Here is a 17,043-nt window from a genome sequence, read left to right on the forward strand (position 1 = left end):
ACTGTTCCTAAAGAAAAAATACTTCAGATGTGAAATGAAGGAAGGAGAAAGTTTAACTGAACATTTAAAACGAATGAAGGAACTGACCGACAAGCTTGGAGCAATAGGTGCTATAATTGAAGAGGAAGACCAGATTGTAACTCTCCTGGGTAGTTTGCCATCAAGCTATGCTACAATTGTCACTGCATTAGAAACAAAGATGGACAATTTGACACTGCAGTTTGTTCAGCAAGCATTAATAAATGAAGAACAAAAGAAAGTGCAAGCAGATGATAATGGAGCTGCATCGGGTGGTGCATCAGCCATGTCAACGCAAGTTCGTGGAGATATGCAGCCTAATTCTAAGGCAGTCGGACCTGAGAGATCCAGCTCATGGAGATGTTATAAATGTGGAAAAGAAGGTCATATAAAGCGTGACTGTCCAAGAGGAAAAAAGAAAAATCAATTCCATAAGGCCAAAAGCATGATGTCTGAGGATACTGAAGAGTCATCTGAGAGTGCTTTTGTAGTGAAAGAGACTAATCAGGATGAGATGTCACAACAGGCTCAGTGGTTGATTGACTCTGGAGCATCAAAGCACATGACTTGCTATAAAGAATGTCTTCAAGACTACCAACAGTTTTCAGAACCACAGTCTGTAAAACTTGGTGATGGTAGAGTGGTGGATGCACTTGGACTTGGTAACATCAAACTCAGAATGACATTCAAAGTCAGTGATGTAAAAAATGTCACAATGTATGATGTGCTGTATGTTCCCAAGTTATCCGGAAATCTTTTCTCAGTGGGAGCTGCTACAAGAAAAGGAAATACAGTGCAGTTCAAGAAGTCTCGCTGCTACATACGTGGGAAAGATGGAACTCTCCATGGGATGGGAACACAAAGATCTGATGGACTATATCAGCTGGACGTCGAGGGAAGTTTGCCTGTGTGTCATGGTGCATCAAGTGCATCAGTAACAGCCAGCCTGTGGCATCAGCGCCTGGGTCACACCAGCAAATTAAAGGAACTCAAAAATCTGGTAAATGGAGTGGATTTTACTGCAGAGAAAGAAGCTACCTTCTGTGAAGCCTGTGTGGAGGGCAAGCTGTCTAGAAAACCACACAAGCCAGTGGGAGAGATTCGCTCCAAACGTAAGTTGCAGTTGATTCATAGTGATGTCTGTGGTCCCATGCAGACTGAGTCAATAGGTGGAGCAAAGTACTTTGTGACTTTTATTGATGACTATTCCAGATGTTGCAAAGTCTACTTCCTGAAACAAAAAAGTGAGGTTCTTAGCAAATTCAAGGAGTTTGAAAAAACATTCTCAAATGAGTGTGGACAGAAAGTCACAAGGCTGAGAACAGACAATGGTGGAGAATACACATCCAGTGAATTTCAAGAATACTTGAAAGCTCAAGGTATCCACCATGAGATGACTGTACCTCATACACCTCAGCAAAATGGTGTTGCTGAAAGAAAAAACAGAACACTGATTGAAGCAGCCAGAAGTATGCTGTCTCATGCTAAGTTGCCAAAAATGTACTGGGCAGAGGCTGTAGCAACTGCAGCATATATACAGAACAGGTTGCCCACATCTGTTCTGAAGAAAATGACACCATACCAGAGATGGAGTGGCAAAAAGCCGGACATGAGTCACATGAGAGTATTTGGTTGTGTTGCTTATGCACATGTTCCAGACACAGAAAGAAGAAAACTGGACAAGAAAGCTGTGAAACTTCGCTTCATGGGATATGCAAACAATGCAAAAGGCTACCGTCTCTTAGATGAAGAAAAAAGGAGGATTCTCATTCGTGGAGACGTCGTCTTCAATGAATCTGACTTCGGTTGGAAACAAGAAGTGGAAGTATCCAGTTCAGAGAAGGAAATATCCATCAATACTGATGAACGGGAAACACCATCTGACGAGACCACTGAATCTGCTAGAGAAAGCAGCAGAATCAGGAAGCCTCCAAAGAGATATGGATATGATGAGTTTGCTGACAAAGTAACTGTTGATCATATTGCTAATGTGTGTTGTGTTACAGAGCCAAGCACACTGAAAGAGGCATTGATGAGTCCCAATGCAAGGGAATGGCAGGAAGCGGCTGACCTGGAATATGAGTCACTGCTAGAAAATGAAACGTGGGACTTAGTGGATTTACCAAAGGATCGCAAAGCAATAGGATCGAGGTGGGTGTTCAAAGTCAAGCATCACAGTGACGGACGAGTGGAGAGACACAAGTGTAGACTCGTTGCTAAAGGCTACTCACAGATGTATGGTGCTGACTATGATGAAACATTTTCACCTGTGGTACAATTCAGCTCGATTCGTACATTACTGTCTTTTGCTGTCCAGAACAATCTACATGTACACCAGATGGACGTAGTAACTGCATTCCTAAATGGACATCTAGAGGAAGAAATCTACATGGAGCAACCAGAGGGATACATCAAACCAGGACAGGAACATCTTGTGTGCAAACTGAAGAAGTCAATATATGGACTGAAACAGTCTCCTCGCTGTTGGAGCAAGGCTTTCACAGAGTTCATGAAAGACATTGACTTTAAACAGAGCACATCAGATTCTAGCTGTGTATGTTGATGATCTGATTTTGATTACAGAATCAACAGAAAGCATGGATGAGCTGAAACAAGCTCTCAAAAGACGCTACAAGATGAAGGACATGGGGGAACTGTCTTATATCCTGGGCATATCTGTTGTTCAAGACAGAGCAAAGATGTGTGTCTTTTTGCATCAGAAGCATTACATTGAAACCATTCTCCAGAAGTATGGAATGGACAATGCTAATCCCATTGCAACCCCTGCAGATGCAAATGTAAAGTTAAGAAAAGATGATGGTGTCAGTAAACCTGTGAACCCAAGTACTTATCAGTCCATGGTAGGTAGTTTGTTGTACAGTATGCAGCAATGGCCACACGACCAGACATAGCACAAGCAGTGAGTGTTGTGTCAAAGTTCAATGCAAATCCAAACACTGCACATCTGACGGCTGTGAAAAGAATTCTTCGATACTTGAAGGGAACAGTGAATCTTGCCCTCAAGTATGAGCAGTCAGAGTCAGGAACTTTGATTGGTTTCTCAGATGCTGATTGGGCCGGTGATCAGGATGACCGTCGCTCAACAACTGGAAATATGTTTTTCCTGAGTGGAGGAGCAGTAAGTTGGTTCAGCAAGAAACAAGCAACAGTTGCACTGTCAACAGCAGAAGCCGAGTATATTGCACTCAGCCAAGGAGCTCAAGAAGGTACCTGGCTGAAGCGATTACTGACTGAACTTGGAATGAATGATTCGCCTACACTGATCCTGGAGGACAATCAAGGAGCCATCGCAATCGCAAAGAATCCAGTCAATCATTCAAGAACTAAACACATAGACATTCGCTACCATTACATTCGTGAATGTGTGCAGAATGGGCAAATACAAGTACAGTATTGTCCAACAGTTGATATGAAGGCAGATATCTTGACCAAGCCACTTACAAGTGAAAGGTTTGAGTACCTTAGAAAAGAGATCGGGCTTAACCCTGTTTAAATCTGTGTAATATGCTTACTGTACTGTCATTGTTCAATATGTTATATGTTGTGAAAACAGTACACAAGGTAACAGAGAATAAGAGACAAAAGTAATAAGAAAGAAAAACTTATACAAGTTGAAAGGATTTATTATTTTGACATTATTTGTGAGCACTGATCTTAGTTATGGAAATTGCTTAAGTGCTTAAATGCTAGTGTAAAATTAAGTGGGAGTGTTGTAGAAAAAAGTAATTTGACACAGTGTTGAGATGTTATACTGCCCCCTACTGACGGCGTTTGTAAGTGTTTTCCTGTTCTGAATAAAAAACACGTGAGACAACAATAGCAGCGACATGCAGTCATCCACCCTCAGTCCTGCTTGGGACATCCACAGCTGCTTTTCAGTGCCAGTTCGTCCCTGCTGTGTTAATTCAGGTGGAGTTTCCTTTACGCGCCGACAGCCTTTGATCTCTGCTTTGATCTGACGTCAGATGTGACGGGACAATCTATATAGATATAAATTCACTGTTGATTCCATTAGTTGCATTAAATAGTGGTTATTGTGGATATTTATTGCATTGAAATGTGTCTGGAACTGTGGAAACCTGCCTGTGAGGTCTTGGTGACGTGTGTGCACTGCACGTCAGTCAGCCAAACTTCCACTGCACCTGCTGCGCTCCGCCCTGCGCTGAGAGTAGACCTGGTTGGAGGTGGCGAGCTTTCAGCGCAACCTCGGCGAGACATTTTCGCACAAAACTTCCACTGCACCAAGCTGAATCTGAGACGCCTCCCCCTGCTGCGCGGCCACGCCTATCTCAGCGCAGCGCAATCTGCCAATCTTCCAATCTGACTTTGCGCTAGGCTGCGCTGGTCGAAACTTGCATTAGACCGGCTGCGCTACCTTGCGCCACCTGCGCTGCGCCAGCAAACTAGGGCCCTGGGGCTTTAAATGACATAGACAATAGAAAATATTTTACAATCCAATCTTATATAATATGTATTTAAAGCAGAATTATTAGATCTTTTTTTCTCCAGGTATTACAGTTTTTCTCTGTTGGTTTGGCTCAATTCTTGAAACAGAAATTACATTCTCAAAATAACATGGACAAATCTCCAAACCACCTTGCAAATGTTCACAACAGAATGGCATTTCTCATTGATTTCATCAAATTGCAAATGTCTTAGTACATGTCTCAAGTGTCTTAGTGCATCTTTGCAAATGGTTATGTACAAGTATCCTAGAGTTAGCACAATGAGCATACATTTAGCACATTTTCCAAATGAATAGATCTTGCTGATCTAAGCTGATTAGTTGATTCTCAGTCTAATGGTTGCTCTCTCCAAAACATGTCAGCATGATTTCACTGTGTAAATCATCATATGCACAATAGTCTGTTCAACTGTCAAAATTAGTCAACATACTGTAGGCCAATACCATGAAAACCATATGAATTTCTTGCAGCATTTCATAAATTCATGACAGTAATTGACAGTCAGGTGAAATTAGAACTTGACTAACGAAGGAGGAGTTCCTACATCTCAGATGACCAATCAATCAGCTGTTTAGCTACCTGACTGGTGCTGTCTATGATTGTGAATGCTGCCAAACGCGTATATACAGTATAGAGCTTGGCTAGGGCCTGTACCTTTTGCAGTATAAACATGGAGGTACCTGGCCAAGAAAATTATCATGAGCAACTCCCTGCTCAAGGAAGAGGAAGAGGAGGAAGAAGAAGAAGAGGAGGAGGAGTGCGGATGCGTGGTGGAATAGGCGGATTTCATACATGTACATGTACAGAGAACTGTAGGCCTATACATTTTGTTTTTACAGTACATAATCTTGAGTTACTTTATGTAGGCTATATGTGAATAAAAATGGTTACAATTTCCTTGGCAATATGAGTGCAGTGTGTGTGATGTCAAACTTTGGAGGCTGCTCTTACTGTAAAGTCCTTTTCTTAGGTTTTATACGTCTCTGCCATAGTGACAAAACATCTAAGCATTTTGACTTGCAGTGCTCACAGAATGCCACAGGGATGATGCATTTTGGGGGCACTGACTACTTACATGAGAAAGAAGTTTGGTTTTGACACATAAGTAAACTGTTTTGGGAGAGATATGAGGTTCTGCAGCTCATCCATGGTGTTATGCTGAACCATCCAGTTTATTTTTGGTAAAAGCACTAAGTGAATGCAAATGAGCCAAAAGCAATTGAGAAAGATCTTTGCCATTTTGATGGTACTGACACTTTACATGGTAAAGGAATCTAGTTTTGAAGCATGTGTGAACAGTTTTGGGAGAGATATGCGCTTTTGCTAGTGAGCTGTAATGTTGTGCAGAACTGTAAGACTGTTTGGCCAAATGGTCTTATAGTTTTAAGAATGTAATTTCTGTTTCAAGAAATGAGCCAAACCAACAGAGAAAAACTGTAATATGGAAAATGTGCGATTACTGATTGATCAACAATATTGTCTTATTCTTCATTTTATCCTGAGGCTCAGTTTATTTTAACTGACAAGTTAAAGCAGATATCAGTGGAATGTTTTTGTTAATATAAGTCCTAAATAGTCCTATTTTCCGTCAGCAATCACTTACATGAAGTATTTCAGCCTAAACACGAGTCTCTCCGTCACTCTGCTCTGCTGTAACCCGAGGAGAAAATTTTCCTTGTGGGATACAAGTGTTATCCAATGAGGGGAGAGAACGGCATGAAGGGCTGTGTGTGCAGCCAAGGGATGCGCGTGAATGTGGTGACGTAGCACGAGGACCAATTGATGCCTGACAAGGGCGGGGGCTGCTAACTCATGGTGCGTTCAAGGAAACTCGTACTTTGTGTTTTTCCTTCCTGTGAAGTCATACCAGTTCGATCTGGTACGAGTTCACGGGTCGGAAGTTACGAGTGGCCGTTATAGGGAACTTTCACAGACAACAGGACGGTAAAAACACGAGCTACGGGTTACCTGGAACGCTACCAAGTCGTAGTTGTGACTTGAAGCTGTAACTTACGGTTTCAAAAGCCTGCCTTGAACACAGCATTAGCCGAAACGGCCGTGAAGCTGATATCTGCTTTAACGTCATAAACAGTGTGATCTTACTCTCTGGCTGAGGATCCTGGTTCATCTGCAGACAGCTTTCTGGAGGCAGCGACCGCCTCCTCATCCTCATGATCACTCATCTTCTGGTTCATCTGGGGAGTTCATTAACACTCAGAAACAATGTTTGAACCAATCAAACTTATTTTTATGTCTGGAAAATATGATCTCTCAATTACTGTGTTATGATGCACAACACTGATGTGACACATTTAACCTGTACCAAAAAAACGATTCCATTTGGATAATATACTGTAATAGTATAATAATTGTAGCGTGAATCCTGTACAGTTAGCAGTTTATTAGGAACACTTAGTAGCTCTGTTATCCTACAGTTATTATTTTGTCCTATTTTATATCAATAGACTGTAGCTGAATAACAGAAACATCTACTCATTAAATCAATGCAGTCCAGTAGCACTGATATTGTGACATGTAACTCAAACATTTACTTTCAGTCTTGTTTTCTCGCCACTGTTGATTTTTCCCTTCCCAGTTCTGCCATTTCAACGTCTCAACGTCAGACATAAAAACATTGAAGTGACAATAGAGGAGGCATGTAGTGTAAATTTGCCAAAGTAAAACCCATTTTTTGTGTTTTCATGAAAGAACTGGAGGTGTATTTCAAATCAGTTTCCTCTAATAACAAGAAAGCTATCAAAACTGTATAAATCTGTGCTCCCACTTTAATATCTTTAATTCAATTTAATTTCCATTGCTCATATCCCTGGTGTATCTTACTTTTTTCTTCTCCTTTTTTTTCTATTTTTTTTTTTTTACTATTATTTATTTCTATTTATGTATGTATTTATTTTATTGCCACGTCTATTTGTTATCCAATTGTTATTAATATGATGCTCATCATATGGTTTTATGCACTGTTTGTGTATTTTGTAAAGCAATAATAAAGTTGTTTAAAAAAAAAAATAGAGGAGGAATGTTCGCGTTAACGTGAGGATTTCTGGTTGACAGTAATGGTGCCTTCATGTGCTATGGTAATTATGGTAATTACCAAAAGACGACGTAAAAAGTGCACATGAACACCCTCTCATGTGGTATTTTCCACTGGGCAACTCGTAGAATTTTTTGATGCCCGAGCTGCCGAGATGAGAATAACCTTTGACCTTTTCAACATGGCAATGCAAGATTCGTTAATGGTAAGCAAGGCAAGACTTCAGAAAACAGTTAGCAGCTATTCACTTTATGTATGCCTGCATGTACAGTAAAAAAAAAAACGCTTTTAAAAAGCCAAATAGCTAGTGCTAAATCTCCATGAATATTAATATTTACCGTTTGAGTTTTGATGATTAATCTTCTTGCTGTAAGAGATGAACTAGGCAATCCAAGTTGTTTTACCCCATAGATATATACACGTAGATGCCGCACGTGTATATATCTATGGTTTCACCCAAGTAACAAGTCTGAATCTGTGTGTCCACCATCTTTATTTTCTCTGTACAACAACAAAAGCACATGAACACAACGCACTGGTAAATACCAGGTCACAAGTGGAAAATACCATCTGTACCATAGCACATGAAGGCAGCAAAATCCCGGCTGTTTAGATGCAGGAAGCACGGATTAAATCACGGTTAGTGGACACACCCAGAGACGGGGAAACAACCGTTACTCTCTGGAGGAAGACGTTTGTCATGTTTGAATTACAGTTTCCCGCGCAACGTGACGTTTTCTAATAGATAGATAGATAATTTCTTAGTACTCAGACTCTGGGTCCAGTTAAACACACAAGACAGGACAGGAAAAAACAATACCAACAACAATGACAACAGCATCAACGGTAACAACAACAAGACAACACCAACAACCACAATGACAACCAGGGGCGTCACTAGGTTTTAAGGACAGGGGGGGCTTAGCCCCCAGTAGATGCACAGGATGTGAGCGAATGTAGTGCGCAAGCACGAACTTTCACAATGGCCCAGAAAAAACACAATATTTAGAATTTAGAGTAAATTTAGAGTATTGAATCATGGGCTAGTTGAATCTAAGAATTCAACTACTTTTGAATTTTACTGTGTAAAAGTAGATGCTAAAAAAAGTGAACCTGAGTAATTTTTCAGGTGTTTGACTATCATGGATATGTCCAGGTGGACTGGATATCTAATTATATTTCACTAGTAGCCTGTGTCATAATGGTTATACACTCCATCCAAATACAGCTGTTTTTGGCTCATTTTGATTTCACCCAGACCTCCTCATATTTTCCAATTCAAATAAGACCAGACAACAGAAATGAAGTGTGACTCCAACTGGAGCAGATATTTCTGGTAAAGAGTGCACATTTCACCCTAGAAACCCCTTCATCTTCTACACAACCAGGACCTTCACAAGAAATTTCAGATTTTTTTTTTTTTCTGAGGTGAAATAGACATTGGGGAGTGGTTCAAATGACTGACCCTGAGAATCATTTTAATTTGAATATTCTGCTTTTATTAGTAGTTTTATTTGGACTAGGTTTAAAAATATATATATATTTATACCTATATTGTTATCATGCTGTTTTTATATATTCCTGTGTCTTGTGTCCTGTGTCTGGCCTCTCCCTACAGCATTCCTCTCCCTGTCTGTCTGAGCTGCCTGCAGTGTCACCAGATATCATTAGTATTTTAAATTAATCCATTAAATAATCGGTTTTTACTGCTAAATGTTATTTTCTTTAACACAGCCAAGCTATAAAGTACCAGATGAATGTTAACACATTACACACATACACAGCACACACGAACACACGGCACATGAGACAGACAGACAGACAGAGAGAGAGGGAGAGGAACACACACATGATGACAGGAGTGTTCAGGATCCCCGTTTAAAAGTTTTCCCCACCAGAATCTAGCCGAACTTTGGAGCATTATTTAGCCCGTTTTCTGACAAGCTATCATGTCATGGTTGGTACCAACAGAAGCCTTGTGTCTCCTGGTTTAATATGATATCTGTATCTTCGCTCTAGCTTTAAAACTGATCCGTTTACAACGCAATTAATATTTCACATGAATTCAAATTTTATCGCGGTCATTTTGACAACACTGCTATTTAGAGATGTAGTAGCTTACTGTCCGATGCCTGCTAGTCCTGCTTTTAGCCACAGGTGGACTGACTCTCTCCCTCTGTTGACATCAGAGCTCCTGTAGCCCGTCACTGCAGGCTCGGAGCGGAGCTTCAAACAAGCCGCCGCTACATGGGCGCTACCAACTCACAGCTGGGAGGGGGGTAGTCACACACTCAACAAACTAATTAAATTAAACAAATCAGAAATAACAAGAGACAAATGCGGTGACAGCTGGGGTCCTTAAAAGGAAAATATATGTCACATATATATAAAAAAAAGTCACATAATAAAAGAACACCAAATTATTTGGGGGGGCTTAAGAATATTTTAGGGGGGCTGAAGCCCCCCTAAAATAGGCCTAATGACGCCACTGATGACAACAACAACGACATACTGGGTAGTCTAGCAGCAGCCCCTTATTATTAAAAGACACTTATACCAGTGTTTCCAGAGCAGTGACGTGTAACGTGTGGCACTAAATGCAATGTTCCTCCTCTTATCTACGTTTACAGACTAAAACTGTCACCGCACATGTTATATAAACACAACTTGAAGCTATAAATTGTAGAACTCACCGTGCCTGCTCCTGCTTAGCGTCCGTCCACTCCCTCACTGCTGCTTCCTCTTTTCATCTGGTAGCGAACTTCTCCCTTCGTTTCCGCCAGTGAACAAAAAAATAAAAAAAAAGTCATGAGGTAAAAAGCTTTTACAGTCTAAGGTAAAAAGCCAAAATTATGACAGAAAAAAAGAATAGAATTTATGACAATCAAGTTAAAAGTAGGTCTTGTTTTATCAGTTTGTATCAGTTCTCAATCTGATGATAAAGCCCCATTGAAAGAAAAATAAATATCCTTAAGGTAATGGCATAAAAAGTCAATATGAGATAATAATTATGAAATAAAAAGTCACAATGATGTAGTTGTGAATAATTGAATATGAAGTAGTAATTATGAGATACAAAGTAAAGTAATAGTTGAGGTAAAACTATAACTTTTTGCCCCTTTTTTTAATCTCATACTAATTATGACTTTTTCTCTCATAATTTTGACTTTTTATCTGATAATTATGACGTATCTCGAGGATATATGTTTATATTCACCAGCGGAAAAGAGCTTCTATTGCCTACAATCTGCATCTAAGGTTTCAAAACCGTTATTCCAGCACTCTAGTTTTGACCATAGACTGGTTTTGTCTATGCCAGGTTTCAGAGATGGACAGAGTACTCAACCCCAGTACTTGAGTAAGAGTACAAATACTACTGGTCAAAATTTACTCCGTTACAAGTAAAAGTTGCTCAGTCGACATGTTACTCAAGTATGATTAAAAAAGTACTTGCTTTTAAAGGTACTTAAGTATCCAAAAGTAGCTACATAGGCCTACTTTCCTACTTTAAGTCAAAATAAGAGTAAGAGTAAATGTCTTATTTTCCACATCAATGAATGACTCTAATAGTTTCTAAATGAATGTAAGGAGCTTTTAACTCTTGTTAGTGAGAATGAACTCTTTGCTGCTCAGCTGCACTGATGTGCTGCTTTTAGGGGTTAGGGTTTCCTTCTTTGACAAACACAGCTTGTGTCCAATAGGATTTTAGAAAAAGACCTGAAAGTAACCAGTACTTTTCAGCCTTCCTACTAATTAACTCCAGTAAAAGTAAAAATATTTGTCTTGGAAATGTATTCAAGTAAGAGTAATAAGTACCAAAGAAATCTAATACTGAAGTAAAGTACAAATCCTCTGGATATGTAGCCTACTTAAGTAGGCTACAGTACTCAAGTAAATTTACTCCGTTGCTGTCCACCACTGCCAGGTTTTGGTTTTTGATAAACGGTTTGTCATTGCCTTTTCTCAACTAAATTATGGGAAGATATTTGTAACCTGATTTATTTTTCGATTGAACCTCTTTTTTCCCCTGTGCTTTGAACATGTATTGTTTGGCTTCACTGACAATCCATCTTCTAAAGAAAAACAATACTATATCATCAATCTTATTATACAATTAGCCAAATGGCACATTCATAAATGTCGTTACACTAATCAAAAACCACTTTTTCTTATTTTTGAAAATGAAGCCAAACTATATATTAAGTCTATTAAAAAATCCATCAACATGAAAGCTATAAAAACTTTGAATTTATGTACACTTTACAATGTTTTTGTATTAAAGCTTGTCTCTGCATTGTATTGTCTGTACTGAAACCCCCTGGCGATGTTCTGTTGGTGTATTGAATTGTATTGCACCATGCTGACTTAAAGGTGATAGCTACAAGTTTAATTCCTCCTGGCCAGTAGGTGTAGAACTCACACTGCTCTCGCTCCAACCTTCAGTTTTACTGGTTGCCAGTTACAGCAGTAGCTACAGTTCTAATGCTGTTGCCACAGAGATCATTCCATGCCGACGTTGCCAACGTAACCAGATGTAAATATTTATATATTTCGGACCCGCCAAAATGTATTAAACAATTATTTATACTATATATTTTTTTTTTAATCAGTAAAATGAATACTTTTATTCTGCACCCCTCTAGACATTCTCTGGATGTATTATTTTTTTTAATTTTTTTTTTCCATATTTCGCACATTCTGTGACATAAACTATAAACTGTTTTCTTGTCTGTAACAACATCTATTGCACGTCTGTCCGTCCTGGGTGAGGGATCCCTCCTCTGTTGCTCACCCTGAGGTTTCTCAGATTTTTCCCTGTTAAAAGGGTTTTCCATGGAGTTTTTCCTCATTCGATGTGAGGGTCTAAGGACAGAGGATGTTGTTACGATGCCATGTAAAGCCCTTTGAGACAAACTGTTTGTAAAAACGGGCTATACAAATAAAATTGCCTTGCCTTAAAAATTAATCCTTTTGATGAAAAAGTTGTAGCTATAACCTTTAATAAAGTTTCTAAAAAATAAAAAAAATTCTCCATGGACCCCCATGTTAAAATCGCCGACTTTACATCCTCAATAAACATGATCAAAGCCAAAAAAAAAAAAAAGATAAACGGTTGTCAATTTTTCCTGTTGCCAATAAAGTTTTTTCAATGGGCGACGGGTCTGGTCTTTAGTTGATGACGTTGTATTCACGCGACGGCACCGCGCGCTGTTTGGAGAGGGAGTTTTTCAATCTGTGGCGGATAAGAACTAAAAACAACAACAACAGTCTCGCCGGTTGTAAAGGTTTTTAACCCGGACTTCCTCCTCTGTGTGACCGCAGACAGACATGTTCAGCCCCCGCTCCGCCCTGAGCTCCGGCCGCCGGCAGCAGGGCCGCGCCGGCGGTCTGCTGTTCTCCCCGAGGAGAGCTACTCCTCTGTCGGCCAGGTGAGAGAGCAGAGCCGGGGAGCTCCGGGGGTAGGGGGGGTGGTGGTGGTGGTGGTGGTGCTGCTGCTGCTGGTGGTGGTGGTGGTGGTGGTGCTGGTGGTGGTGGTGTAGTCTGGTTCAGAGCAGGGCCGGTGTATAGGGGAGAAAGGTGATGATAATTCTAGGGGCCCAGCGCCCAGTGGGGCCCATAAAAAACCCCAGTAGTCTAATCTTTGTATGACTGATTTATTCTGCGTAAGACCCTGACTAATACTCATAGTACACTGTAAAAACTCAACATCTTTCCAAGAATATTTGTCTTATTTCTTGTCCAAATGTCTCATTTCTAGTCAAAACTAATCTCTTTCCAGTTAAAGCAGAAGTAAGTGATATATTTGTGTTAATCTAAGTCTTAAATAGTTATATCTTCCGACAGCAATCACTTCTATAGAGTGTTTGGTCTGAAACACGGGTCTGTCAGTCACTCTGCTCTGCTCTGAGCCGAGGAGAAAACATTTATCGTATCCTACAACCTTTATCCAATGAGGAGAGAGAACGGCATGCAGGGCTGTGTGTGCAGCCAAGGGACGCCGAAAACAATAAGTAATGCACTCAACCATCATGGCCTCCATGCACACACACCATGCAAGACATGGAGGCCATGGCGGTTGAGTGCATTACTTATTGTTTTCTCTGAAACAACTGTACCTGCTGATCCCAGGTCTTTCTGCAGCTCTCCACCAGTGGTCCTGGACTGTTAGGGAACCCTTCTGATTATTGTTTTGACTCGTCTGTCTGAAATCTTTGGTTGCGTAGGTCTTTAGACAGCTCTTAGACAGCTCTTTGCTATTACCCATCATGCAATGCTTCTTGTCTGACACCTTGGTGGTGAGAAACCTTTTTAAAAGGCATCAATCAGGACTAAACCAGCAGATATTACTTTGCACTGATAGGAGACAGGATTACATTGTAAATACTGACAAACTCCAGCTGCTTTCTTGGCTTTCCATACCTGTTTGCCCCTCCTTTTCTTCATGTGTTCAATACTTATTCCCTGTGTCATTTCACTTTATTACACATAACTTAATTTATGGACATTAATGTTTGGATTTATTTGTATGTGTGCATTACTTGGGTTGATGCCGACATCTGGTGAAAATTTCATGTCAATAGCTCTATTAGAAATATATTTTCTGAGAAAAATGTTGACGTGTTCAATACTTATTTTCCCCGCTGTATACTATTACTCAGTGGGATACTGAATGTCATCTAGGCCTACTTCTAAAACTAACAAAATAAACTAATAGACATTTAATTTTTGGTTTTAAATCAACTGCAACAGCAATGTGAAGTGAATTAAGGGTTTTTGTAATTATGCAGGATTTCTCTATGGTTTGACAGAAGTTACAAAAAGTGACGTGCTCTTTGAGGTCCTAAGCAGGTGTTTGCTTACCCTTGGGCAACTCAATGTGCTTTACTTAAAAACAAAACATTTAACAGTTAGAATTGGAAAAAGAAAAAAACAACAATTTAAACAAATTAAAATAAAACCCAACATAGTAAAAATTGGAAACATACAATAAAAAAAAAGACAAAACAACTGCTTCTCTCCTCCTCCTTCTGCAGGTCGACTCCGACCCGTGTGCAGTCTCATGCAGCAGCAGAGTCGATGAACTACGACGTCCAGACGTTTGGATCCTCACTTCCTGTCAGAGTGATGGAGGCGCTGACCATGGCCGATGGTGACACACACACACACATACACACACACACACACACACACACACACACACACACACACACACACACACACACACACACACACACACACACACACACACAGAAAGAGTTGTGTATGTTCTTCTGTTGATGTCTGTGTCTCTCTCTGTCAATTCAATTCAATTAGCTTTATTGGCATGAACAGAAATGTGTTGTTGCCAAAGCATTGTACAAACCAGAGCGATAGATATAACAGAGTGGCGACAGCCTTTGATGTCGCCGCCAGCGCGGTCACGTGGTTCATGTAGCTCCCAATAGTTCCAAACGAGGCTGCCGCTGTCATGTTCTGCTATGGGACAGACAGCACTGAGCTTGCTTTTGGACGGTAAATATTAAAAAATAAACCGTACAAAGGTATATTTACAACTGTTACTGAATTACTGTATGTACATCAATGTCAGTTTTCAAACAAAAGGCAAAATCTTCTTGCTTCAAGGTTTTATTTGTCACTCTAAAGTGAAGATTAGCCTGCCCTACAGTAAAAATGGCATAAGAAGAGGAGTAAAGCAATATATTAAGCGGGAATATATATATTTAAGCATAAAAGATGTTCAATCAAACCCACACAGTTTGAAACAACGTTCAAAACACACACACAGCCAGTATCACAACTAAATATAAAGCCCGCTAGCTTAATGCTAACGTATAATGCAAAACCTCATAGACGGGCTAACAGAAATTAGCATCGATATCGCCATTTTGCGGCAACCGAGCCACAGCAGTAAAGCTGCCAAAACCTGGCTTTAGCGCTGTCAACACGTCACAGTTTTAATATTTTTTTCATGCAAGAAAGTCACCGTTTAATCCGGAGTCTGTGGTCAGTTCATAACGTTTGTTAGGAACTTGCACCGATGTTTGTTCTGGGAGAAGTGCAGAGTCTGTGTGAGCCCAGACCGGGGACCAGGGGCAGCGGCTGTCACAGCAGCAGCAGCCGCTCTACTGAGCTGATCTGCCGGGGCCGACCGTCCGTCCTCCCGTCGGAGAAAACGAGCCAAGTAACGTATCCGCATGCTTTTAGAGGTTTACCGCTGGCTTGTTAAATTATTTTGAAGAGATTAATGTTGGTCTCATTGATGAAATTTAACAACTGTGGCAGTGGCATTAGTTTGTTTGAATGAAAAGTGAGCAGGGCTGCTTCTGGGCTACGGACTGAAATCACCACAGTTACGTAAATAAATAAATGTTTTTCAATGAACCGATCAGTCTAATAATTTTTATTTTGTTAAGTCAACATGGTTACTGTACTTGGGAAAGATTATTACCACTTTATAACTTAAAATTGGTCGGTATTTCGTCAACGTAGCTCAGTAGTTTCTTGCTGTGCAGCCATAGAAACAGACGTGGTCCAGCGCCGCGGGAGGAATGTTTGGAACTATTGAGGGCTCCATAACCCGGAAGTCGGCCCGCCATTTTTTACAACGGAGTCCTATGGGAGTGTCGCCACTCTGTTATATCTATCGCTCTGGTACAAACTATTTACAAAGACATTTCAATATAACAAATACATATACAGTATTACATATTTCAATATTCAATAATAAATAAACAATATTCCATATAAACTACATTACAATAGAATTGAATACAATCAGGTGTAAATGAGTAAAGATGTTAATGTTTTTCTGTCTCTCTGTGTGTCTCCCCTCTAGCAGAGGAGCAGATCTGGGTGCAGCTGGACCAGAGCGGTTGGGCCTGGATGGTTTGTGGAGAGAGACTCATCATCTGGAAGATCAGTCAGACGGCCGTCGCCAAGGTGAAGATTTATTTTCATTTTTACAACCACACTTTATCTACCAATCACAGGACATTATCACTAGCTGTTCATTCTACCCAACTACAGACTTCTCTGTTTATAAAACCCCCACCATAAACACACATGCATATACACACGCATACACACTGCAGTTGTACAAGTTTGATTAAAAAGATTAAAAAGACTAAAAACACTAGTCAATAGAGTAAAAAACGCAGAGAGCCGCCCACACTCGCTAAAAATGTGGAAAGTCGTCTCCCTCACTCCACAAAAAGGGCACTGGTTGGACACAGCAGCATTAACCCTCAGATGACCCTTCAGCCTTTGTCAAGTTTTACCCCTGGACAAAAATTTAAACTTATAGTAAGAGACATTTAGACATCAGTTACTCCCAACATTTTTGTGATACATATAAGGCTGGATCTTGACCGATCATAAAAATCACTTTTGACATGGTTAAAAAATTTGTAACCCCTTCCTGGCCAGTTGTTGTTGTTGCAGCAACAACACATGAGTTCTCTATTTTCATTGATTTAAAAAAAACAT

At 40.2% G+C, this 17,043-nt stretch overlaps 1 protein-coding gene across 1 annotated transcript in view; it reads left to right on the plus strand.

The window, feature by feature from the left end:
- The first annotated feature begins 12,743 nt into the window (after positions 1-12,743).
- nup133 (nucleoporin 133) overlaps positions 12,744-17,043 on the plus strand; it is a 49,386-nt gene continuing 45,086 nt past the window's right edge. The window contains exons 1-3 of the mRNA XM_085787905.1: positions 12,744-12,986; positions 14,592-14,707; positions 16,394-16,497. Coding sequence (XP_085644031.1) covers positions 12,886-12,986; positions 14,592-14,707; positions 16,394-16,497 — 321 coding nt within the window. The 5' untranslated portion in view covers positions 12,744-12,885. The remainder of the gene's footprint in view (positions 12,987-14,591; positions 14,708-16,393; positions 16,498-17,043) is intronic.

Source organism: Trachurus japonicus, chromosome 1 (genome assembly GCF_045865225.1).
Source record: "Trachurus japonicus isolate A0001 chromosome 1, Traja_1.0".
NCBI classification, from domain to species: Eukaryota; Metazoa; Chordata; class Actinopteri; order Carangiformes; family Carangidae; genus Trachurus; species Trachurus japonicus.